This window comes from Carassius auratus, chromosome 20 (assembly GCF_003368295.1).
Source record: "Carassius auratus strain Wakin chromosome 20, ASM336829v1, whole genome shotgun sequence".
NCBI lineage: Eukaryota > Metazoa > Chordata > Actinopteri > Cypriniformes > Cyprinidae > Carassius > Carassius auratus.
In genome coordinates, this window is record NC_039262.1 from 7,132,364 (window position 1) to 7,156,492 (window position 24,129).

The window sequence follows — 24,129 nt, forward strand, 5'->3', positions numbered from 1 at the left end:
TTCCATTCATATATCTTTCATTTTTGCGATTTCAGCGCTAGACCTATTCCAAGGCATTTTTGCCCCCTTTTTTTTATTTTTGACCTTGACAGGAGCAGTGCAAGACCCCCTCAGCCCTCTGTAGACAGTTAGACGCTGGAACCTATGACACATAACTATTTCCTTTGCTCAGTTACAACCAGCTGTGCTTGTGATGTTGGCATAAAGTCAAGAGGCCCGTGAAGTATAGCCTGGAGCAAAACTAATGCTGTCACTAATAAGCATGCTTTTAAAACGCTGTCCTCCCCTGTCTTTCCATTGGCTACTCATGTGGTTCCCTCTCATCCTTTGACAAGACCAGTGGGAGACAGCGATCCCACCTTGCATGTAAACACAGCAGAGGAACCTATCCTTAGAACATCTGAGGTTTTTTTTTCCCTCAACCTGCCTTTTAACACACTGAAGTTCAGGATGATCTGAGACTCTGCAATATAACACTAGGCAGTTGTCGCAACATGACGTCTCCGTTAAGAAATTAAAGAGTTTTTGAAGTTATCCTATGATGTGCTATGGATTACTCCCTGAAACCTGAATCAAATCATCTTTTTCACAAGTGACTAGTGCTCTGAGGTTAAGTCGGAGTTACACTGTATTCGAAAATGTCAAAAATAATCAGCTTTTGTTGGAACCAATAGCATCTTAATGTACATGTAGTAAATCCTTTAGCCATCAAGACTCTTAAAAGGCGGAAAATATCAAACCGATCTGGGAAAACCTTTAACATTTTGGTCCGTGCAAAAGATTTATTGACTAGACTTTTGGTCATCTCTCCAATCCTCAGACATGGTCTGATGAGGATTTCATTGACTAAAGCTTAACCAATGGATTTGCATTGCAAGTTGAGGTTTTGCTCTTGCGGATTGTCTGGCTTTTAAATTATTTGACAGATTTGGTGTCTTCGAGCATTAAAGCATGCTGCTTGGACACAGCTTGAGCTTTATGTCAACGGATGAATTGGAAAGATTTGAAAAGCAAAAGAAGATGCAATCGGTATTTCACACATCCCTAATGGATTTGTGTTGAGAAGAAGCGGCATTCCTGGGCCTCGATCAAACCAGCCTGCACAACACTTCTGTCATTCAACTGTGGCAAATTATTAAATTCCACCTTTGAATCGCTGATGTTCAAGTTCCAGTCTGGACATTTTGAGGTCACATTCCGTTGTCAAAGCCCAGAGGAGTGCTGAGAAATGTCTTGAGACTTTTACGATCCAAATCTTGTCCTAAGGTAGACTAGAATTTTCTATTTAAGGATGCAAAAGAGAGAGAATGAATGTTTTTGACAGTGCTTTGGGAATGTCCAAGTTTGTCCATCTCAAACTTGATTCATTTTAGATGTGTTTCTGTGCAGCGTTAAGATTTATTAGATACTTTCTTGAATTTTAAATATAATATGTTTTCACAACGTGAACGCGGCATTCTTATGCTGGCTATTTATTTAGTTTTACTTTAGAACCGTTTATTTTTCAAACATTTCATTTGTTATAAAATGTCAAATGAGCATTTTCAAATCTTTCTTAGGCACTGACATAGCAACTCTTTCCCCGGGAACCACGGGTTGTGCTTCCTCTGGACTTGGCTGCCCAGGTAGGAAGAAATATCCTAATTATAACTTTTCATGCTGAACGCATTCCTCAAAACATGTTTTAGATAATTGTTCTAGATAATGAGTTGACTCATTATAAACAATTATTGTCTCATCAAAATCTTTAACTTTTTGACTCATTTATGACTTTGCTGATTGACATTTATCCTTTGTCTCTTAATTTGATTGCTAGTTTTCACATGAAAGAGTTTAAAATACAACCATTTCCTTGAAAATTATATGTAATACTTAATTGGCAAGTCTTAGTACTTGCGTAGGCGTGACAAACAAAAACAGCTTTCCTTCCGCTCATTAAGGAACTGAACTGAACTGGTGGCCAGTAAACGTCTATCATCATCTGGGAGCCATGAGAATCCTCAGGCCTCCTGTCCTTAGTAATGGCCATTAAAGGTCAATGTCCCATGCTTTTTTCCCACTGGTCTCCTGAAATTTCATTGCATAATATTCATTCCCATGAAGTACAAAAATGGCATATTCGTGGAGATGCCTGGAGATTTGTCACTCTATCAATAAAGTTAGTCTTCTTGTTGAGAAATAAACTTGAATTAATGTCATTCGTCACTGAACTATTGTTGTCGTCATAATTGTTTTAATGTATCATGTGTGCAGAAACAACCTATGATGGAGCTAAAATATCTTTGCATAGAAATCCATATCAGTTTATATAGAATCATGGGTAGCTTCTATATAATTGCCTCCTTGAAATTTCACAATGGTTCATTACATAGAATTTGATCTATTGGGTGTTTCTAGAAAATTACTAGTAGAAACAGACAGAAATTTGTGAGGAAGACATGAGAACTACCAAGAAAAGATTTTCCTTTTTTGATGCACATGTCTGACTCAACAAAGGAAGTTAATAACAATAATCTATTGCCCAACATGTCATATTTCTCATTTTTGGTTATTCTCTTTTTTTCCATATTCTTCTCACGCTATGCTTTTAATTGCGTTTTTGGTTTCACTCTAACCTTCATTTAATGCCAGTGTGCCCTTCTTCCATCCCTGCCACCAGCAACATTAACTGTTACCACCGCTTCCTTTGCCACCACTAACATCATTCCTACTAATGCAGAAACCCATGGTAAGCATTCACATCTGCCTTCTCATCATTTTATGCCTGTGTTCCTCTTGTTTCATAAGGGTAATGTATTTTGCCTAATGCAGAACAGGTGGTGGTAAACTCATTCGAAGAACATCAGTATTAGATTTGAAAGTAATGTTCCATTAAAAAAAAAAAATGCTTTATAAATAAATAAATACATTTTTGTTTATTTTTTTAATGCTCAAAAGTAGATTTGAAAAAATGTCAATGAGAATGGTTGCTTTATATGATGAATTGGTTGAATCACAGCACTCTAATGATAATGTCCCTATTTTCTTTTTTTTTTTTTTTCTTTTTTTTTTAAGTAAGAAAGTCTGTCTGGTTGAAATGCAAATTTCTGTCATACCAATTGCAGTTTACAAGTGATTTAAAAGTTAGTAGAAAGTATAAATTCCCTTTAAATGTCTTTTCCACTCTCTTTTCATCTTTTTTTCCCCCTTCTAGCATCAAATATTGTAGCAACAATGCAGTTTATTGTCAAAATTTAAATAGATTCCATATGGGGCATTTTACTGTATACAACTGTGGATAGTTTCCCCCCTAAAAAATATCAATTATGTCATAATTTATTCAACCTTGTTTTGTTTAAATTATGACATAAATTGTATTTACTACTGTTATATTCCAAGTCAAATGTATATCTAAATTTTTCAAATTATGTTATGAAGCAGTAGATGTTAGTTTTATAATTTGAAAGATGGATGCATGTCAGTAGAGTTCATTATCTCTGTATTTATTTCATCAGCTCTCACTACTACTCTTTCATACACATCTACTTCTAGCATGCCTCTAACCACAACTTCTGGTAAGCACGTATCTAGGTTTCCTACTGTTTTATATTCTGTTTAATGAGGTATGAAAAATGCCCTCACTAATACATTGTACCAATGCTAGCTCTACTCACATCAACTACTAGTGCTAAAACAACAACAACTACTACTGGTAAGCTAACAGTTACTGAGTCAAAGATTTAGCTATTTATATATATATATATATATATATATATATACAAATGTGTGCTGTTTCATATTGCCTTACTAACCAAACCTATAACATGTCTGTGTGTGCCATCATTAGCACCAACTACATCACCTTTAATTCAGTCTAACCCTCCACCCATCAACCCTGGTAAGACATCACTTCTACAAAAGATGTATTATCAAATGCCTATTTTATTAACTAAATTACTCCACATTGTCTAGGATCTGCTTTTACATCCATTTGATTGTATGTTTCCAATATCTGATTATTTTAACAGATTTATGTTTATTTGATGCACTGTCAGTCTACATACATGTAACATGTTTGTGGCATTTGGACACACAATGTGCTGTTGCCTGTTTTTTTTTTTTTATTTATTTATTTTTTTATATATATATAATAGTTAAACAATGTTTTGGCAGATACCTTGCATTGCCCAACAAAGATAAAACAAAAAAGCCCAATAAATAGAACAAATTTGCATGGCAGTATATGGACTTTTGTCTCATGTCCTCATGCATAGCTTTACTATGTGTTTGTGTGTGTGTGTGTGTGTGTGTGTGTGTTCATTTACCTAAACCATTCATCAGTCATTTAATCCATTCATTCATCTGCAGCTGCTGCTACTAACTCAACTCTGTCCAACCGCAAAACCATTGGTAAGCCAAACCTGTTATCTCATGTCATAAATGGCTTGCTTGTGCTTACCAGGGGATGTCACTGCTAAACTTTCATTTGTGTGGGCAGAATGGGAACTGCTAGCTTGGTTAAATAGGAACGGAAATTAAAACAGTTGGCTAATTGTTAAAGCTCTGAAAGTTTCTGGGAGCAAATAAAAAGGCCTCTTACCCATTTTTTATGCATGGTTTGTATATTTATCAAATATTAGAATGTTCAAAATTGATTGTATAAATAAACACTATTCTAACTCTATTTGTCAAGTGTGTGCTGTGATTAGCTTGTTATTTTATTTTTTTTTTTTCAATTTGGACTTGACTTCTACCTCCTGTATATATCTGTCAGAATCTTGAAAGCTTTTTGTATTATTTCTTTTTTTTTTTCAGGTCTTAACAGTCTTTAAACACTTACCTTCGATCTTCTCTTTCATTGCATATTCTTAAATTCTCTAAATGTGTTCAACTAAAGCCTTTCCTGGCCGCCAACCAACAGTTCTCTACTCTTCTCTTGCTTGTAGCAAAGCTAAATTAACTACCATTCTTATTCTTTTACTTTGTGCATAGCACTCAGCAATATTATCTTTCTGTGCTTTATTCTGCACTAACATTAGCATTGCTTTCCAGACAGATTTCCTGAACTCCCGTGTTTCTGTTTTTTTTCTACTTCACAGTCACCAGCAATGTGTCAATGACTGGATTATATTTGTGCTTTATTTCAAACAGTCATTGTTCTAACTTCTATATTTTTTTTGAGATTTTTTTTTCCCAGGTTGGTTTTCAGGTATATTGATTTGTTGTATGGTGTACTGTATATCCACAAAGATAAATAATAGCCTGTTCTGACCTCTTCATTTTTTATATCTGCAAAGATAAATAATAGCCTGCTCTGACCTCTTCATTTTTACCAAATCCGGGATCCTCTGAATAATTGAGCTGGAGCAGAAAAAGAGAGGGCTGCATTTTTGTGGTCACTACTGCGGTTTACTCCTCGTGCTGAGACTCCATCCACTGGCTCTCCCCCTGCTAGGCCTCTTATTGCTCCCGCTCCCCGGGGCCCCAAAACACCACTCGGCTTCATCTCCACACCCCTCATCTGGCCCGTGAGGAAGAAAGTTGAGGCTGCCGTCACTCGACCACACAAACGTCCCGCAATCCATCTGACCAAGCCGCCAGCCCAACCGACAATAAGCATGACGAATGAATCCCACTTGTCGAAAACATCTACAATGGCCCCAGTTGCCAAGAAAACAGACTCTACAAGCATGAGGCCAGCCTATTCCCAGGTGAAACCTCCGTGGCAATCAGGCGCTCACAATCAGAGTGAAGACTTTGAGTCTTTCCAGGTGCCATCACATAGTAATCGTAAGAACAAACCACTAGCTCCCCAAATAGTCCTGAGCGATAGTGACAAGAACAGCACAGAGATACTTGAATACCCATCTGGTTTTGGCCCAGAGGCATTTTTTTACGACATTGATTTGGATGATGATGTCTTCAGCCTGTTCGACTTTGATTCCACCTACTCCCTGGATGAAAGTTTGGCCACTGCCATCCCCCATAACATGTCTTTCTTAGAGGTAGAAAGTGTACCGACTGTCAACACCACGACTTTCGGGCCTGTAAGACAGGCTGTTAGCAAACAGGAACATTTACACAGTCAGTCAGACCTTAGTTTACCCTGGGCTATGTCAGAGCTGGCACAGGTCTCAGAGCGACAGGAGACAGACGGCAGCTGGACACTTATCCCATCTCCCACCATGTCTCCGGGAGGAACAGGTGTGCAAATGATCCAGCCTGAGCTCAAGAGTCTCTCTGATCAAACAGCAGCATGGCCAGAGCGGTTGCCCACACAACTTGTGGATGTAAAGCTAACAAGCACTGTGCCTTGGGGCCTCTCAGAGGCAACTGCCACCGAGGACACTTTTAAAGATGCGCAACACAGTCAGAAAAATTCCACCGTTGAGCACACAGCGGTTATACATGAGTACAGTCTTACTGATACTACCCCTTCCTATTTTTCATCAACCCTCCAACAGAGCTCTTTCAACAATCTCCCTGATCAAACTGTTTTACTCAAAGAGCCTTTGGCAGCGAGCTCTCTCGTTCTGCAAGGCAGCTATTCCCTCACAACAGAGACACTTGTTATCTCCTCTCTCACTTCTTCTCATAGTGTCGAGCTGGTGCCTGGACTGCTTATGGATTCAACCCACAGTGCTGCCACTCTTATTGAGCCCCTAAATTCAATGCCTTCTGCAGGGGTTCAAAGTGACTCCTTAATGACAGAGGCCATCAGACCGAGTCTGTTGTCTTCTTGGCCTCACACTGATGTTTTCCCATCTCTGACACCTGGCTCAGCCCAAAGTCTCTTTATCTCGGATGCCAAAAACAATGCTGACCTGGTTTTACCCTCAATGAACAATCAATTCATCCTCTCTGAAAACCCTCAAGCTGTTGACTCCAGCCAATTCCCAACTCGCAGTGTTCTCACTGCGTATCCAGACATCACAAGCAGCATTTCTACGTCAATAGTGGGCAGACTGTCCAAATTAGATTCACCTCTGGCGCTGGAGCCATCGCGTGTAATCAGATTGCCAGAGACAGTTTTCAGAGGCTTAAGTAGGCAAGGCGATGTTAATCCTTCAGAGGTTGATCTGAGGGAATTGTCACATATGCCTCATATTTCTGTCAGCGCAAGTTCGGAATTACCATACGGTTCTGTGGTGGGCCTGACAGATGAATGGAGAGGTGCTCAGTCTTCACCCCTTATCTCAGATTCCCAAAAGAAAGTGGAGAAGATAGATGTGTCGCCCACATTCAGTTTGCCCTCCCATAAAATTGTTGACTTTGGCTCAGAACATGGCATGGTCACGTCAGCATGGTCGGACTACTTCAAATCCAATTGGGAGAGTTCTCAAATTTCATCAACTGCAATATTTCCCTCTATTTTGTTCAATTCAATAAGTAAGAGTGGACCAGATGAGGCCTCACCTTATGAAACCAAATCCAGGTATCAATCAGAGACAATGGACATTTCTAACTTCATAGAGCCTGGCCATGTCCTTCCTTCTCAGTCTGAAGGAGAGGTTTATCATGACGGATTTGTTATTTCTGGTGCATATGGTCGAGTAAGTCCAGTGCACAATTACGTTGAAGTCACAACTACCACATGGCTTCTCAACACAACATCTTCTCTAAATGCCTCAGAAGGCTCTAAGTCATTTAACAAAAACAGTACACGTGACTCTGTTGATTATCATAGTAATTTTGCACACGTGACCACTATAAGCCATTCAAACACTTTTCAAGGTTATGAATTGCTTAGAACAGACATGCACACATTTGAATCATTGTCAGCGAACATGCTGCCCACTCATGCTCCTTTGCAAATGACTATGACTGGTGCAGATCTGTCATCTCAGTCCCCACCAGACCCTGCTTTTCATCGGTTTTCCACCTTTACAAGTAGCACGCCATCAGAACTTGCCTCCATTTCAGTCATCCAACCAAACAAATCAATGGGTATCTCAAGCAGCCACAGCGAAGACCTGCTGGACACTAAACATGTCCACTCCTCAACAACAAAGTGGCCATTTTGGGCCAAGAATGAATCAGCAAACCCCTCCAGCCATGGCCACAATGTGCTCGTTGTTCAGCCCGCCACCGCAGATAGCGAGACGCATCCGTCTCTAGCTATTGATGGCCAGTCTTTTGTCCGCACAAATGGCACAGTCGACACCCCAACCACTGCAGTCAGCACAGGTTTTGGATCTGTGCATACTAGTGCCACCAATGGGACCACTACAGAGCCTCATGAACTGGCCATATGTCCATGTAAAGCTCCCTTTCATATTACATGTCTGTGTGGACTTTCAACCGGGAACAGTATGTTTTCCAATAACAATCTAGACCTTAGAAAGAGAGATAGTTTCTTTTATTGCTGAATCTTGACTTTCTTAGCAAGTGATCGTAGAATGAAGGTTGTTCAATTTTGGGGGCAAATCAGTCTTCTCGGTGTGCAAATTAATTTTTTTGATTCCTTGTGATTTACTAGAAGTAGTAAGATTAACAATAGCCAGTTCTGACAATCATTGTGTTTCAGCACTTTTCATGTACTGGCTGTTACTCGCTCACTCAAATTTAGAAGATAGGTCTTTTGTAATTATCCAGATTTGTATCATTCTTTCTTCTTAGGAGACTGCTTTATTTAATTATATGAATATTTTACATTGAACTGTTCAGCCTCACTTTTAGTAGTTTACACTCTGATGATTTTGAGTGACTACCTAGGGTGTAGAGTGAAAATACAGTGTGTTATCTAAGAAAGCTCTCTTATATTTTCAATTTGTGGAAATAAGTTTTTTACATAATATTAGGAGTCTCCTAAGAAAAGCCTTGGCATGGTGTAGTTAATGCATTATAAAGTAGTGCAGCACTAACAACTCAAGATACATGAGAGCCATCTTGTGATAGAAGTGCAGCATAGCAGTAGATCTCAAAACTAGGGTTTTTTTACTGCCAGATCTACTATACTGAATACATTTTTACAACACTTTGGAGCGATTTGATTTAGAAGCTCTATCTTGAGAGCACATTTGTTTCAAAATTGCTAATTAATAAGATATATATTTTATTACTATTACATATCTACTGCTATGCAACACAGAAATAAAAGTGAATTAAGCAAAGTGTGTTTCGACTGATAATTAAAAAAGTACCATCTTCTCCTTTTCCAGAGGATATTTTCTACAGAATATCCTTAGTGGTTATTGATGAACAAGCAAACACTGCAGACAGGGATGCCAAGACGATGATATCTCAATGGGTACACATATATATATATATACATTTGTTTTAAAAACCCATTAATGGATATTAAGATAACTGATCATTTTATAAATTTGTAATTATTTGTAAACATGTTACTGCTTACTAATCAATTTCTGTGATTTTTACAGCTCAATCAAACATTTCAAAACTGGATCTACAGAGTTTATGTTGATAGTGTCAGGTAGGATTCTTTTTTAAGTTTAAAGTGTAAATAAACATCTCTTTTTTTAATTATGAATATTTGCAATCATACTCTCATCCCTTTTTCAGTCTCCAACCTAGCACTGTTCTCTCAAGGGCCACAGATATACGGTAAAACATTTGCAGACTGTAACTATTTTGTAACCTTGTAATAGTGACTATGTGTCACAATATTTGGTTTTCTGATGTCTAAAAGATATGATGTGATGTTGCATTCTTCTCAGCCAAACCTACATGGCCCTGCTGGTGTATAAGAATACCACAGATGTAAGTCTGGCAGAAGCAGAGATTGAGGACATATTGAGAAGTGCCCCTGCAATCGGCAATGGCTTGATATTGGACGGTGTGACTGTGAACTTAATGGGTATGGCATGCTCCATATTGTTCAATTTCAGTAGCCCTGTACTTGTAAATGGCTAAAGAAAAAGCATTCATGTAAACCCTTACTAATTATTGTGATCCCATTATTAAAATATGATATGGTCTTTTTCTTGAATGCTGATACCTTGCAGCATCAAGCAAGCAGGTTTTAGTTGGCAAAGTCATAATGTGAATTTAAACATGTTTTCAAGGATCATTCATGTCTTAAGAGTAAAACTTTTGAATGTATTCAGTACACGTTATAAGGAAGGATGGACATTTTCAGAAGCATGGCTCCTCTTTAAAGAAACATTTAGAAGTGAATCCTTTTAATTTAGTTTCTGTGTTTGTTTTACCTCAGAAAACTGCCAGGCCGAGGAGTTCCCATTCCACTACAGATGGCCAGAGAGCAGACCCACTGTCACCCAGTACGTCCCCTGTTTCCCTTACAAAGAGCAAAACGCATCCAGGACTTGGTGAGTAAATGCTGATAGCTTCTGATCTAGATGCAAATGGGAATTAATTATTAATTGAAGTAGTTACAAGCAGTGATCATATTGTAGCCGACGTGTTAAAACAAAAAGTCTATTAAATTCTTTGCGTTTGTTTTTTCCACTCTTTAGTATGATTAGCCAGTATAATTATACATCATATTGGACCCTCCCGGACCGTGGAAACTGCACTAACATAACAAGCATTTCAGTTTCACAAGGTAGGTTCTGATCCACACTGCACACATTCCTCTGAAATCGAAACCAAATTGAATCATTCTTATTTTGAATCCGTTCAGAGAATGCTATGGAAGTGGCTGTGCAGCTCGCTGACATCAGCAATAATGAGCTCTCTAACGAGGAGGTGACACAGGTTGTCTTCAAGGTCAATGAGCTTGTGAACGTAGCCAAAATCAACGCCACCCTGGCCAGCACTGTGGTCACTATCATATCCAATGTCATGATCAGCTCAAAGGCCGCTCAAAAGGAATCCTCAGACACGTATGTGATATTACCTGTATTTATGGTTTTAAATGGCAACATATGCTTCAATATAACAGTATTCTCAGTACATTTGATTTGAAAACAAAGCATTACATTTTTACACTATATTGCTTGAATCTCTCAGAAATGTCTGAATATTGCCGTCCAAATGTTTTCAGTTTCAGTGAAGGGCCTTCTTGTGTGTTCAGTCTGGAAGTTTTGTAATCTTCTCATTTGAGCCTCTTGTTTTTGTATCGACATGATCAGAGCTCTCAGAGCAGTGGATAAAATGGTACAGAAGATTGAGTTCGATGGACCCTTACTAACCATCTCATCCAAAAATCTGGCTGTTGGAGTTTCTGCTCTAAACATCAGCAATTTCAACGGGACCACTTTCAGTGCATTTATAGCCACAAACACAACGGAGCCTCAGGTAAACGTCCATCAAAAAATGTTCACCTCTCTGCTACATGTCTTTTGATGTGAAATTTGAAATGTCTTTATACAAGGGTGTTTTTTTATTTTATTTGTTTTGTTTGATGGGGTCTATTTCTGGTTATGCGTGTATATTTGAACATGTACTGCACGCAAAATTTGCTTAAGACTTCCTCAGGAAGGCTGCCCGAACATTTTAGCTGTAATTTTGGCTGCCCAAACATTTTAGCAGGACAGTTTTAAAGTAATCTTTAGCAATTAAAGCAGTGTAATGAGAGGTGACGTGTATGGTCCGTGCCCAGAGGTTGCACCCATTGATTAAGAGCCAACGTTTCCTGGAAAGTAGTGGGAGGAAAAAGCAACATGGTACAGTTTGAGAGTGACTCAGACAATGACACATTTCTCTCTTCTCTGGGCATGAGTGTCAGAATGTATATTTTTGCAAGTATTTAAGTGTATTTTCTGTATTTTTAGCATACTCAAGTTTAAATTGTTATTTTTTTGGGCCATTTTGTACGTTTATAGTCGAAGTTGAACTCAATCATTGAAACTATTTAAGGGATTTTCAAGAATAAAAAAATACAAATTAGCTTACCAACAGTTTAGATTATCCCGTTTAGATCCCATTTCAGTGCAGTCTTAAGTTAACCAATTTTACATCTCCAAGAATGCATCATTGATTCTTCAACCTGAGTCTACCTGGATTCATTACCACTTAATTCTGGCAGAGGGCGCCGTAACCTCTACAAATGCAGTTACAACATAGCTCTTATACCCTTAATACACACATTGTCATATAATATAAGTCACTTTTTCTCCTCAGATTGATTTTGAGTCAGAAGCCCAGAATGCTTTGGCTGTGGTCACTCTGCCTCCAACACTACTGCAGAACTTGAGTAATTCACTGAAAGTGTCCAGAATAAACTTCATGTTCTTCAGCAAGACAGGACTCTTTCAGGTGAGAATGAACCAGCTTTTTATATTGTATATTTTTATCTAAATTAATTATTCTCATAAAAAAAAGCTCTATTTATAGGACTGTAAAACAATGTAATATTGACAATTCTCATTGATATTTTTGTTAATAGCACTTTGGATCATTCATGGTACGGTAATGAATCTCTGGATGTTTTCTATGTGCTGAGTAAACTAACTTCTCCGAATAAACTTTAAATTGTGCATTAAACTGCGTAACACACTACCATTCAGACTTATTTGGGGTCAAGATTTTTTTTAAAGAAATGAATCATTTTATTAAGCAAGAATGTGTTAAATTGATCAAAGGTTAGTCTTTTGCATTATTACTAAATATTGATATTTTTAATAAAAGCTGTTCTTTTAAAACATATTTTTTAAAGAATACTGAAAAAGTCTATTACGGTTTCCTAAGCACCTATATTAGACTTATTTCTGAAATACCATGTGACACTGAAGACTGGAGTGACCATCACAGAAGTAAATGACATTTTAAAATGTAATAAATCAGCTCTTTTTAATTATAATAATATTTAACTGTTTTTATTCCACTGTGATCAAAAAAAAGCAACCTTGATACGATTATTAAAACTTAGTAAAGAAATATTGAAAAAATCATTCCCAAACATGTGAACTGTATGTGGTGGATTTTAATTAACGTGTATCTAACGATATGTTTCTTATTCCTTGAATGCATCTTTGGTCACTTACTAATAGCTAACAAAAGTGAAATATTCTGCCCATACTTACAAAACTTGAGGTATAATTTGTATGTGCCTGACTCTCCCTAAAACTAAGACGAGCAGATTTGCCCTGACAATCTGTTTCATGTCTTTACAGGATCAGCAAAGTAACGGCATGTCCTTGAACAGCTATGTGGTGGCTAGCAGTGTTGGCAACTTCACAATCAAAAACCTGCAGGATCCTGTCAGAATAGAGATTGCCCATCTGGAGTACCAGGTATTCAGCTTTTTTGATTTATTGAAAATGTGATTTACTGTAGTACCAGTTTTGGTTACTGTTTGTTTTTTTTGAAGAAACTAGGGTTTCAGTGATATATTTTGGGGAGTAATTACAGTAGCCCTTCATTTTATTAGTTTAACCTTCCCATCAGTGAGCTTTCAAACCAGTCATTTTCTTCCAAAAAATGATTTGTCCAAGCTAACTGGAACAATGGTGTCTAACACATGTTAATGTGTCTGTCTGTCCTCCAGAGAGATCCAAAGCGTCTTTGTGTATTTTGGGATTTCAACCTCCAAAATGAGGGTAAAATAAATGATTTATTTGGCCACTGTTAAAGCATTAAAACAGTCCCATACGAGGCTGTACGTATAGACTTACAAAATTCATATAATATCCATTTGTCTCCATTAGATAGCACAGGGGGCTGGAACAGTGAAGGCTGCGAGGTCAGTCCGGAGTCCAACAGCAACAGGACCGTCTGCTTGTGTAATCACCTCACACACTTTGGCATTCTAATGGTGAGATTTGTGGGATTGGCAACAAAATGGCCCAACAGAGCGGTTTCATGTACTAAGCCAATATGGCAGACTGAAGCAATGTTGATGCGTTGGATATGTCATCTAGAGTGGCTAACCATCCCTGAAACAGACAGGACCAGATAGTTGGCAAATAGTAAATTAAGAGGCTTCGCTGTAATGTGGAACTGAAGCTATCAAGACTTTGCACGCTTATATTATTAGGTGCAATTTGTTCATGTTGCACCAGTGAGTCATTTAAATGTAGCATTATGCAAAAGAGTTCAGTGGCATTGTAGAAATTATTTATTCACAGGAACAATATAACAACAAATAATAGAATAAAACAGCTTTTCAACTATTATTACATTTCTTTGTGTAGCATTTGTTTAATGAGGAAATGCACCCTTATCTATGGACTGGTTTTTTCATATTTCAAGAATTGCCACTGATAACTAAAAACTAATGTGACTCTGGCATCTCTGATCTGTGTTATAATTGATTCACCTTACTTGCTCTTCTTTAGGACATCTCTGGAGCTTCTGCACAGATAGATGAGAAGAACAACAGGGTTCTCACTTTCATTACCTACATTGGCTGTGGCATTTCAGCCATTTTTTCTGCAGCAACACTTCTCACGTACATCGCTTTTGAGTGAGTGCCCTTCAGCATCTGACTAGAAAAGTTGCTTTGCTTCGATCTTTGCTTCGATCTATGCCTCTTCGTGAAAAAAAGTTTGAAAAAAAATGGAAAAAAGTTACAGCTAGTTACATTTTCTTACCCACATTTTTTAAAGTGTTTTAATGATATATTGTGAAATAATACAACTATTAAATTGTAACTAATAAAGGACATATTAAATTGATCGAAAGTAAAAAAAAAAAAAAATGTTCTTTTGAAGTTGTATTCCTAAAAAATAGTTGCATGATTTCCAAAAAAAATTAATCAGCACAATTATTTTCAGCTTTGATAATAATAATAAGAATAAGAACTGTTTCTACATTGTCAAATTTAATTTATTATTGGTATAACAAAGCTAAACTTTCATCAGTTTCAGTATCACACAATACTTGATAAATCATTCTAAAATGCTGATTTGGTGGTCAAGAAAATGTATTTTAAATTGCTGTTTAACTGTATTTTTGAACAGTTAAATGCAGCCTCGTTGAGTATTTTGTTTGGTGTTTTTTTTTTTAACTTGGAAGAAAATTGGAAAAATCACAAACTTGGAAATTGTAGTGTAAATGACTAAAGGTGCATTGGAATTGGAAAGTCTCATTGTTTTCATTGATATAAATCTATAGGAAGCTGCGGCGGGACTATCCCTCTAAGATCCTGATGAATCTCAGCACATCATTGCTCTTTCTCAACATGGTGTTTCTTCTGGATGGCTGGTTGGCCTCATACGAGATTGAGGGATTGTGTGTGACGGTGGCTGTTTTTCTGCACTTTTTCCTTCTCACTTCCTTCACATGGATGGGCTTAGAGTCCATCCACATGTACATTGCCTTGGTCAAGGTCTTCAACACCTACATACGGCGATACATCCTCAAGTTTTGCCTCGTTGGATGGGGTAAGTGCTACATTAATTAGTTTTTCCCTTTGGTAGTTGTTGGCCATTTATTTTTTGTATTCAGTGTTCAATATACTGTAAGACCACTCTTAAAGAAGTGTTGAACATAACAGTAAGAAGATCTGACTGCATTTTCAGGTGTCCCTGCTTCAATTGTTGGCATTGTGTTGGCTGTGGGCAAAAATTCTTATGGAAAAAACTATTATGGAAAAGGAGAGACTGGACAGGGCACCGAATTGTAAGTTGGTCGAAGAAATTCAAACTGATCATTATTTGACATCTGTGAAAGAAGTAGCCTGGTTCAATTCCTTATTCTGTTGGTTTTCCTGCTCTTTCCTTCTGTAGCTGTTGGATTCGTAGTCCGGTTGTATTCTACGTGACATGCGTGGGCTACTTTTCCATGATATTCCTGATGAATGTTGCCATGTTCATCGTGGTCATGATCCAAATCTGCGGTCGTAACGGCAAACGGAGCAATCGAACACTTCGAGAGGAGATCCTACGTAACCTGCGTAGTGTGGTCAGCCTGACTTTCTTGCTGGGAATGACCTGGGGCTTTGCTTTTTTCGCCTGGGGTCCAGTCAGCTTGGCCTTCATGTACCTCTTCTCCATTTTCAACTCCCTACAGGGTTGGTTTTTGTCATTTATATTTTAATTATCCTGTACATTTAAAGACTCCATGGAATCATATGATGGTGGTGATGATATCTTTCATGTTATTTGTTTCCTATTTTTACATTAAGTATTGTACCTTCTTAAATACTTATCTGTCAAGGGTAAATCCCAATTTTACCTTAAGAGTTAATCATTGAAAAGCTGCTTGTAGCACCAGACTTTGCCGAAACCCGGGTAGAGCTGAAGATCTTTGCCCGGTTCGGTCGGGTTTGGGCTTAATTTATATCATCTTACGCGGGCTCGGGCCAGGCTTGGGCTTGTGCTCCGGTTTGCGAGGTGAACGAGCGGTAATGTGATGTGTTTTTCGATTAGCGTGAGAAAAATGTGAAAATAGATGCTGAGTAGGTGAAACAGAGGCTTGCCTCTGGTGATTACGTTTTGGTTGCACCAGAAACTAAAGCAAAGTCTGAGGTGTGGAAAAGTTTTGACCATGTTTATAATGAAAATAATGAGTGAATAATGACGCACCATCAGTGAACACAGGAATGCGCTGAAGACATCTACAGTGGATTCATTAATTTTCCTCCACAAAAACATGTAGACCTAGACTAATCTCTGTGAGTAAAGGTTTTTCAAATGATAAATATTAATCGAGTCTTAAATGCATAATGTGGACAGAGTATATACGCTAATGTTGGCATTATTCTTTTATTAAATGTCAGCTGCTAGTGGGGAAGCAAATCCGGCGAAGCCTTTATCTTAATTTCGTTATTGCCAAATACCCATCTTAATAAAAAAATTATCTTAATTTAATTTGTAAAAAAAAAAACTAGTTTTTATTGGTGTGTTGATCTATTTTATAGCCTATGCTTTTTTAGAGTTGTGAGATGTTACGATGTTACAGAGGACTTATTTTATTTCTTTATTCCAATTTCCAAGTGGTCTAGTCTACGTTAGTTATGAATAAATTATGTTAAAACATGTATAAATGACTCATACTTGACAAAAGGCAAAGAGCTGTGTGTGCGCACACATTTGAATAATGTCGGGCTGTAAACGGGTTCGGGCTTTTAAAAAGCTGTCAATCAAAATTTACTTGTCAGGCTCGGGCCGAAACCTGTCGGGCTCGGGTCCTGTCGGGCCTAACTTTTGAGGCCAGATTACAGCTCTAAACCCGCAATCGAACCAGGGACCTTTAACGCTATTTCGGCCAGTGTAGGGGGTCTGGTTTGTAATTGTGTAGTTGTGTATGCGATTTGATATTGTTGATTGCTTGTTAAACATGAAATATAACCACTCATTTAAAATGTGGGTTTGTAATCAGGAAAGATTAAGGAGTGTAATTATTATTTTTTTTTTCCAACAGGATTATTCATATTTGTGTTCCACTGTGCTCTGAAAGAAAATGTACAGAATCAATGGAGGAGGTACTTGTGCTGTGGAAAGTTCCGCTCGGCAGATAACTCAGGTAAATTTAGTCTGTATTATTACTGATATTTTGAATGAATTATGTTTTTGGGGGATTTTTTGGTCATCTACCATGTGTCAGGAAACAATACAGAAGAAGAATCATATATTCAGTCACATTCCATGAAGTAATGCCTAACATGATGTAGCCTAAATCAGTTGTTTGAATGCTGGAGCACTGTACAGTATACTTCTCCTTTTGCACATTGCATTTGTGCTTATACTTTTTTCATTTTTTGCCATATTTTTTATATCATTTATTTTTCATAGGTATATTGGATTGTGCTGTGATTACATCTTTAGGTGCTGAATTCTTGGGACTTTTGTTGCACTCAAAATGTGTGTTTCAGTAAAGCCCAGCTCTAGAGACTTTTATGCCCCAAGTATCACTGAACTATTCTTAATAAAATGTAGGACCATAAAATGCCTTAGCTGGTCTTTACTTACAGTTAAATCTGATAAAATGAAATGTGTAGTAGCTTATTTTTCGAATGCCCGTCCCGTACAACTTTCCTTTAGAAAGTTGTCTGTCCTGAATTTAAGATGGAATTGCATTATATTATCTGAACTTCCTGGGTTTGTTTTGTTCTGTATATTTATGCATGGGATTCACCTGTAATTGGTATGAATAACATTTAACCATATTTTGCAGACTGGAGCAAAACTGCCACTAATAATACCAAGAAAGTGAGTTCCGATAACCTGGGAAAATCCCTCTCCTCCAGTTCATTTGGCTCCACTACAGCCAACTGGACGTCTAAAGCCAAAGCCACACTAAACCCCTTTGCCAGGCACAGTAATACAGGTAAACAAAAAAGTAATGATGTGGATTGTATTGGCCACAGTTGTTGGTTTACATTAACCCTTTGATGCATAAACTATTACATTAAAACAAGGGTAAAAGCACAAGAACTGTCAATATATAAGTGAAATCTGTCACTTTTTAAAACTAATAACCTACAAAAATATGGTTTCAGAATTAATAAATAGATCAACTGAATCCAAATATGCTCTTAATAATACTATGTATCCAGTATGATAGACAAAAATATATTTATTATTACATAAATTTTACTGTGCACCATTGAAGAATTAGATTGATTTTTATAGTTTAATACTAATAGAAAATATTGTAATATTATTTCAGAATATTGCTTCACCGTTTTTTAATTCAGTTAAAATAAATGCAGTCTTGGTATGCATAAGAGTTTCTTTTGAAATTCATCTTACCAACCCCGAACGTTTGATCAGTAGTGTAAACGAATGATTAAAAATAGCCTTTAAAAATTTGTCCACTTTAACAAACATCATGCATCAAAGGGTTAGGATTAAAACTGCTATTTGATACCAAAAATAGAGCTTCGTTAGCATGTTCTGAGTAAGGTTTTGCTTTGATGTGTAATGCTTGACTATTTTTAGTAAGGATATGGCCTTTCATGCCTTGTGTTATTTTGTGCACTGCTAAACTGTGTTACTATTTGTGTGACTGTACTTCGGGACTCAGTGGTGCTCTGTGTCTGTATTTATGTTTGTGGTATAGACAGTACCCTGCAATAATGCCATGGAGAGACATCCTGAGGTAAAACACGCAAACCAGCTTGAGTTCACACTGCTTTCCTCTGTTCATGTGATCAGCTTCCCCTTTTGGGATAGACTGAAATCAATCCAGCGGCCCTAGATGTAATAACTAGTCTAACTCACTCTTAACGCATAAATGCCTCTATTTGGCCCTTAATATGACATTACCTTTTTGGAAAAAATTGGTATCTGTTGTGATGTTTCATGGTGGAATAGTTGCCTGTTGGATTGAATCCAAGTTGTGGAGTGACATTCTAGAACTAGAAAACACACTGCTGCTGGTTGTCATTGTCAATTAAATTATAGCAAAAAAAAGTTGCTAGCACAATGGTGTAATACTAGGAAACACCTCAACCCGAATAAATATTTATAAATAGGTTATAGACTTAACTCTCAGCCAGTCTTTTAGTAGACATTGACAAGCTTTAGTGTCTTTTAGGAGTTCTGAATGTCATTTGCACTCTGTTTGAGACTAATGTTTCTCATGGTGGGCTGTTTTTATTTGTCTTCTTTGTTTTGTTCTTTTTTCGTTTGGCAGTGTTAATGTTCCCACAGGAGAAAATACCCAGCTTGCACTGCTGACACTAAAATGTGTAAAACCATACACAGTAAATACTTCATCCCCTACGTGCTGGCCATGCAGAGGATAGATTATTTGCACTTGACACTAATAATGCACTTAACATCAGAGATGCTGTCATGCACAGCAGATGTGTCATTGTGAAATACTTAGACATTTAGGAGTAGTAGACTTATGTTTGCATATATGCTGAGATTAAGGGAATACTGTGCTGTTAGTTACACTGAATAGAGCAAAATTCCATAATTTATCTAAAAAAGGCAAAAGTTCACATAGTATAGCAAACTCTATTTTGTATTTTTATTGTGATTTTATTAAATCCAAAATAAACGTTTTTGTTTACAAATGATATGTTTTTGTACTGCGTATATTTATTATGTATATATAAATTCACATACATGCATGTATCTACTGTACTTAAGATAAATATGTTTATATATTAAGTATATATGTATATATATATTTATATTATATATATATAAATGAATGATAATATGTACATGTGAATACATGTAACAATTTTTTAAATGCATACTATATGTGTGTGTATTTATATATACATAATATATACACATATTACACATAAATATTATGGAAACAAAACGTTTATTTTGAATTGTACATTTAATTAACAGTACAATTAATTGATATTGATTTTTTTATAGTGAAAGTAATTAAATTAATCATAGTATATTAAAGAATTTAGAATTTTTCACTTTTTTCTATTTTTAATAGGCAAATTAATGTTTTTTGTTGTTGTTGATTTTTTAAATGTCTATTTTTTTTGTCATTATTACGGTACACATTATGTATTGTGAAAAAAGTTGCTATTATATTGACACCCTTTGTTTTTATTAGTTTATCCTGTTTTTCCATTTAATAAAGACATTTATTTAATTTAAATAATGCATAATTTTTTACTTTTTTTACTGTTTTGTTATGAATTGATTTTTATGTATTAATTAATTTTTGACTTCATTCATTTATTTATACATTTTTGACTTCATTTGACTGATTTTACACAATACGTGTATTGTGAAAGAATATATAAAAGAAAAAATTGCTATGTAAATGACCTCGTCATCAAATAATGACTTTTATAGCATGGAACGTGGGAGTATAAGTCTGGGTTGAAATGCCAAGTGTTCTCCCATTTTTTTGTGGTATTCTACTGTTTAGCAGCTTTCTGAAACCTCATAATAGAGCATAATACTGTGTTAAATTTATTGCACATTAAAAAGCAATAAATAAAATAGTGCTATAGAAAGGGACTGAAGGTGCATGTGTGCATTGGAATGTTTTGCCTAAGAATGCACAAAGGCATGGAAATTCAACAGAATGGCATGAACAAATAATGACTCACCCCTTATATAGTTGAATGGATTGGAAACTAATATGATCAAACTATCAAAGCATTGACAAAACAGTCCTGTTTCTTGTGAAGCAGCCTAAAAAAATAGTTTAAAATTGGGTGCCATTTGTCATCATCACCTTGTATGCAAGTGTATAGATACTTTGACATCAATACTTCTAAGTATATTCCCTCAGTCCTTCAATCAACCTCTGTGGCATATTTGCAGGTAAAAGTTTCTCCAATCAGAGCAGTCCCAAATGCAACCCTTCCGACGGAGAGGCTTCCTCGTCCATCCTCCCTGTCCACCAGGTCCTGGACAAGGTAAAGGGTTACTGCTCCGTGCGCTCAGACAACTTCTACAAAAACATTATGATGTCAGACAGCTTTAGCAACAGCACTAAATTCTAGTGAGAGGAGGCTGAGACAGAGCCCTGTTCTGCCCCACAGACTTACCTTGTGTGTAAAGACTATGCTACATATTGAGTTAATAACCCTTCAAGCCCTTCCACCCTCCCCGACTGGAGTAGAGAAACGCATAACCCTGTAGAGAGGGCAAGCTATGAAAGTGTGGATTTGACATACTGTGATATTCAGCTTATACTGACTATGTGATCTGTAAATATTCATAATATATTTTACTATTTGTGCTTTTTCTAATTTCGGTTTTGCATACTTTTTTGCACATTACTTTGGTTTTTGTTTTTGTATATATAAATGCATAAAGGCTTGCTGCAGCAGAAAAAAAATGGGACCAATTTACGGTACATCCAAAGACTGACTGGCAAACATGAGGAGTACTAGTTAGTTTCTCACTTCGGGACTGAAAGAACAAGTACGGTTGGAGCTTGAATTTTCATACTTGTGAATTTCACCTTGATTTAGCTTTCTTTACCTTACGTTTATTTTCAATGTAAATTAGTGAACCTTTAATACTTCTGTTTTGCCATTATTTAAATGCTCTCTATTTTAGTTTTAGTCACATGATCTACTACTGATTAACTTGTTACAGAAAATGTTTTTTTTTTTTTTACAATGTGTTCATTGTTCAAGTGTTTCAGTGTATGCAGTTTCATAAAACTGCTCTAATAGAAGGACAGGACATCGAGATCAGTCCTTTGCTATTTGACGATAGAAAGGAAAACAACAGCTACAGTATACACCAAATCTAACACATTCAGATCTTCTTTGCTGTAGTTTAATGACTGTTTTGACTTGGTATTTATTTTAAATGCTTTTAAGAGATTTCTTTGCTTCATTGAAGAAAATGTCAGGAGAGGGAATGCTTACCGAGGGCTTCTCAGTTTGCTCTGGTCATCAGTGTAGATCATCATTGTATAGCGGTTATGGATGCTTTATGAAAATGTGACATCCTGCATATTAAATGCACTTAAAACAGATCTTGCCATTCTTATTTGTCTGAATAGTAAACTTTTTCTGTTTAAGAAAAAAATCTGATATAAGGATGCCTTACAAATTTTGAGTCTGTATTACACCCAACAAGCTAATTATGTTCTACCAAAACTGAAAGCTTTACCACTAACATTCCCATTAAGTTATGAATCTGTTATTTCTAAATGTTCTCTGAACGTAATTTTTTTTCCTCTTCTTTTTATTTGAGAATGTTCTGTATGTTATATTTAAGTTATTTACTGCATTGTTCTTGGAATGATACTTTATGGTTGCATAGAACATTATTATTTGATTCACAAATAAATAAATAAAAGTAATCAAGTGGGAAACAAATAGTAATGTTAGGGGACCATTCTGTGTTTGTTGGGCTTTTAGAAGCCTAAATCTTGGAGATCTAGATTTCTGTCAAAACAATATCATGTTTCCTGTTTGTTCTATGTTCACATAGTTAACTTCCCAAACAATATTGAAACGGTGGCCCATCTGAAATATTAAAGCAATAGTTGAAACAAAGACCTCCATTCAGCTTCTTTACACAAATTAAGATTTTTTTATTTTTTGATGAAATCCAAGAGCTTTCTGACCCTACATAGAAAGCCAAGCAACTACATTCAAAGCCATCAAAGTAGTAAGGACATAGTCCATTTGACATCAGTGGTCAATTTTATGAAGCTACGAGAATACTTTTTTGTACACAAAGAAAACAAAACTTACTTTATTCAACACGACACATATACATGTGCTGCTGTGGACGCAGGATCCAGCGTTTTGACATAGAACCCAGATGCACAGCACATATTTTTGTTTTCTTTGCGCATAAAAAATATTCTCGTAGCTTTATAAAATGATGGTTGAATCACTGATGTCACAATATTCTATTTTATTGATATTCTTACTACCTTTCTCTCGGATTTCATCATAAATAACGTAATTTGTGTTCTGAACTAAGGTCTTATGGATTTGGAACGACACGAGGGTGAGTAATTAATGAAAGAATATGGGGTAAACTATCCCTTTAAGATTTGGGTACAGTATGTGATGCACCCATACCTTGATAATCTTAATGATCTGTTTTTAGCTGACTTTTAATCATTTGTTGGGTTTTTTCAGGGTGTTTCCCAGAACCTAACAATGTGGTTAGTGGCTGGCTCGATGCGTCTGACTGAAACAGGGGGGACAGGAATAGAGAGTGTTTGTTCCTTTGTCCCGGTAGTAAATGAGAGCACCACAAATTCCTTCCAGAAGTTTCTTGTGAAATGCTTCCTGTGAGGTAAACCAGCATTCCTGATGATGCCAAAAATGAATGGAGATAAATAGCCAGCCTTATATAAAGATGTAGGCCCACTACTATTCACCTTAACTGCCTGGTTGATGCTCCAAAATGTATCACTCCAAAAACCAGACCAACCAACAATATTGGTTTACACCAGAAAGGCTTTACATATCACCTCATGGAAAACAACAGCAGCAAAAGAAAGAGTGAGTGGAGCTATTCAGAAAATTGCTAGCCTCTAGCACTGTGGAAACATTTAGCTTTGCCATTACCATCTCCCATGATGAGACTCCTGTTTGATCTCTGGGCACAATGACAGTTTTATCGGTTTCTCTCACACTATACCACACTGAAGTTATTTATTTATTTATTTATTTATTTTGATTAACTTTCACTTTTTCTGTGCATATTTAACCTTACTCTCATTGTATGTAGATTAAGCAATTTTTTCAATTATTGCAAGCTGGAACTATTTACAAAGAAAGTCGATACCAAACCATAATTATATACTTCAGCCATATTCCATTATATGGGGGGAAAAATGTTCACAGATGACTAGGTTTTGGTTTATTTTATTATTTGCCTTTTCACATTATAATAAATATTCAGTTCATTCATTAGA

The 24,129-nt window shown here is 36.5% G+C and overlaps 1 protein-coding gene across 9 annotated transcripts in view; it reads left to right on the top strand.

Annotated features, from left to right (window-relative positions):
- adgrg6 (adhesion G protein-coupled receptor G6) overlaps nt 1-22,222 on the top strand; it is a 38,068-nt gene extending 15,846 nt beyond the window's left edge. For 2 of the 9 annotated variants that reach the window (XM_026290728.1, XM_026290729.1), the window contains 26 exons: nt 1,560-1,625; nt 2,660-2,728; nt 3,495-3,554; nt 3,644-3,691; nt 3,827-3,877; nt 4,348-4,389; nt 9,141-9,229; nt 9,363-9,415; nt 9,505-9,546; nt 9,660-9,799; nt 10,157-10,271; nt 10,419-10,507; nt 10,586-10,787; nt 11,037-11,202; nt 12,028-12,162; nt 12,293-12,310; nt 13,020-13,139; nt 13,394-13,445; nt 13,554-13,660; nt 14,184-14,311; nt 14,962-15,230; nt 15,369-15,468; nt 15,576-15,859; nt 17,212-17,313; nt 17,965-18,117; nt 21,051-22,222. In XM_026290728.1, the coding sequence (XP_026146513.1) occupies nt 1,560-1,625; nt 2,660-2,728; nt 3,495-3,554; nt 3,644-3,691; nt 3,827-3,877; nt 4,348-4,389; nt 9,141-9,229; nt 9,363-9,415; nt 9,505-9,546; nt 9,660-9,799; nt 10,157-10,271; nt 10,419-10,507; nt 10,586-10,787; nt 11,037-11,202; nt 12,028-12,162; nt 12,293-12,310; nt 13,020-13,139; nt 13,394-13,445; nt 13,554-13,660; nt 14,184-14,311; nt 14,962-15,230; nt 15,369-15,468; nt 15,576-15,859; nt 17,212-17,313; nt 17,965-18,117; nt 21,051-21,232 (2,882 nt within the window). In that variant the 3' untranslated portion in view covers nt 21,233-22,222. The remainder of the gene's footprint in view (nt 1-1,559; nt 1,626-2,659; nt 2,729-3,494; nt 3,555-3,643; nt 3,692-3,826; nt 3,878-4,347; nt 4,390-9,140; nt 9,230-9,362; nt 9,416-9,504; nt 9,547-9,659; nt 9,800-10,156; nt 10,272-10,418; nt 10,508-10,585; nt 10,788-11,036; nt 11,203-12,027; nt 12,163-12,292; nt 12,311-13,019; nt 13,140-13,393; nt 13,446-13,553; nt 13,661-14,183; nt 14,312-14,961; nt 15,231-15,368; nt 15,469-15,575; nt 15,860-17,211; nt 17,314-17,964; nt 18,118-21,050) is intronic. The other 7 variants (XM_026290731.1, XM_026290732.1, XM_026290734.1 and 4 more) reach the window with 5 other exon arrangements.
- Nucleotides 22,223-24,129: the final 1,907 nt, after the last annotated feature.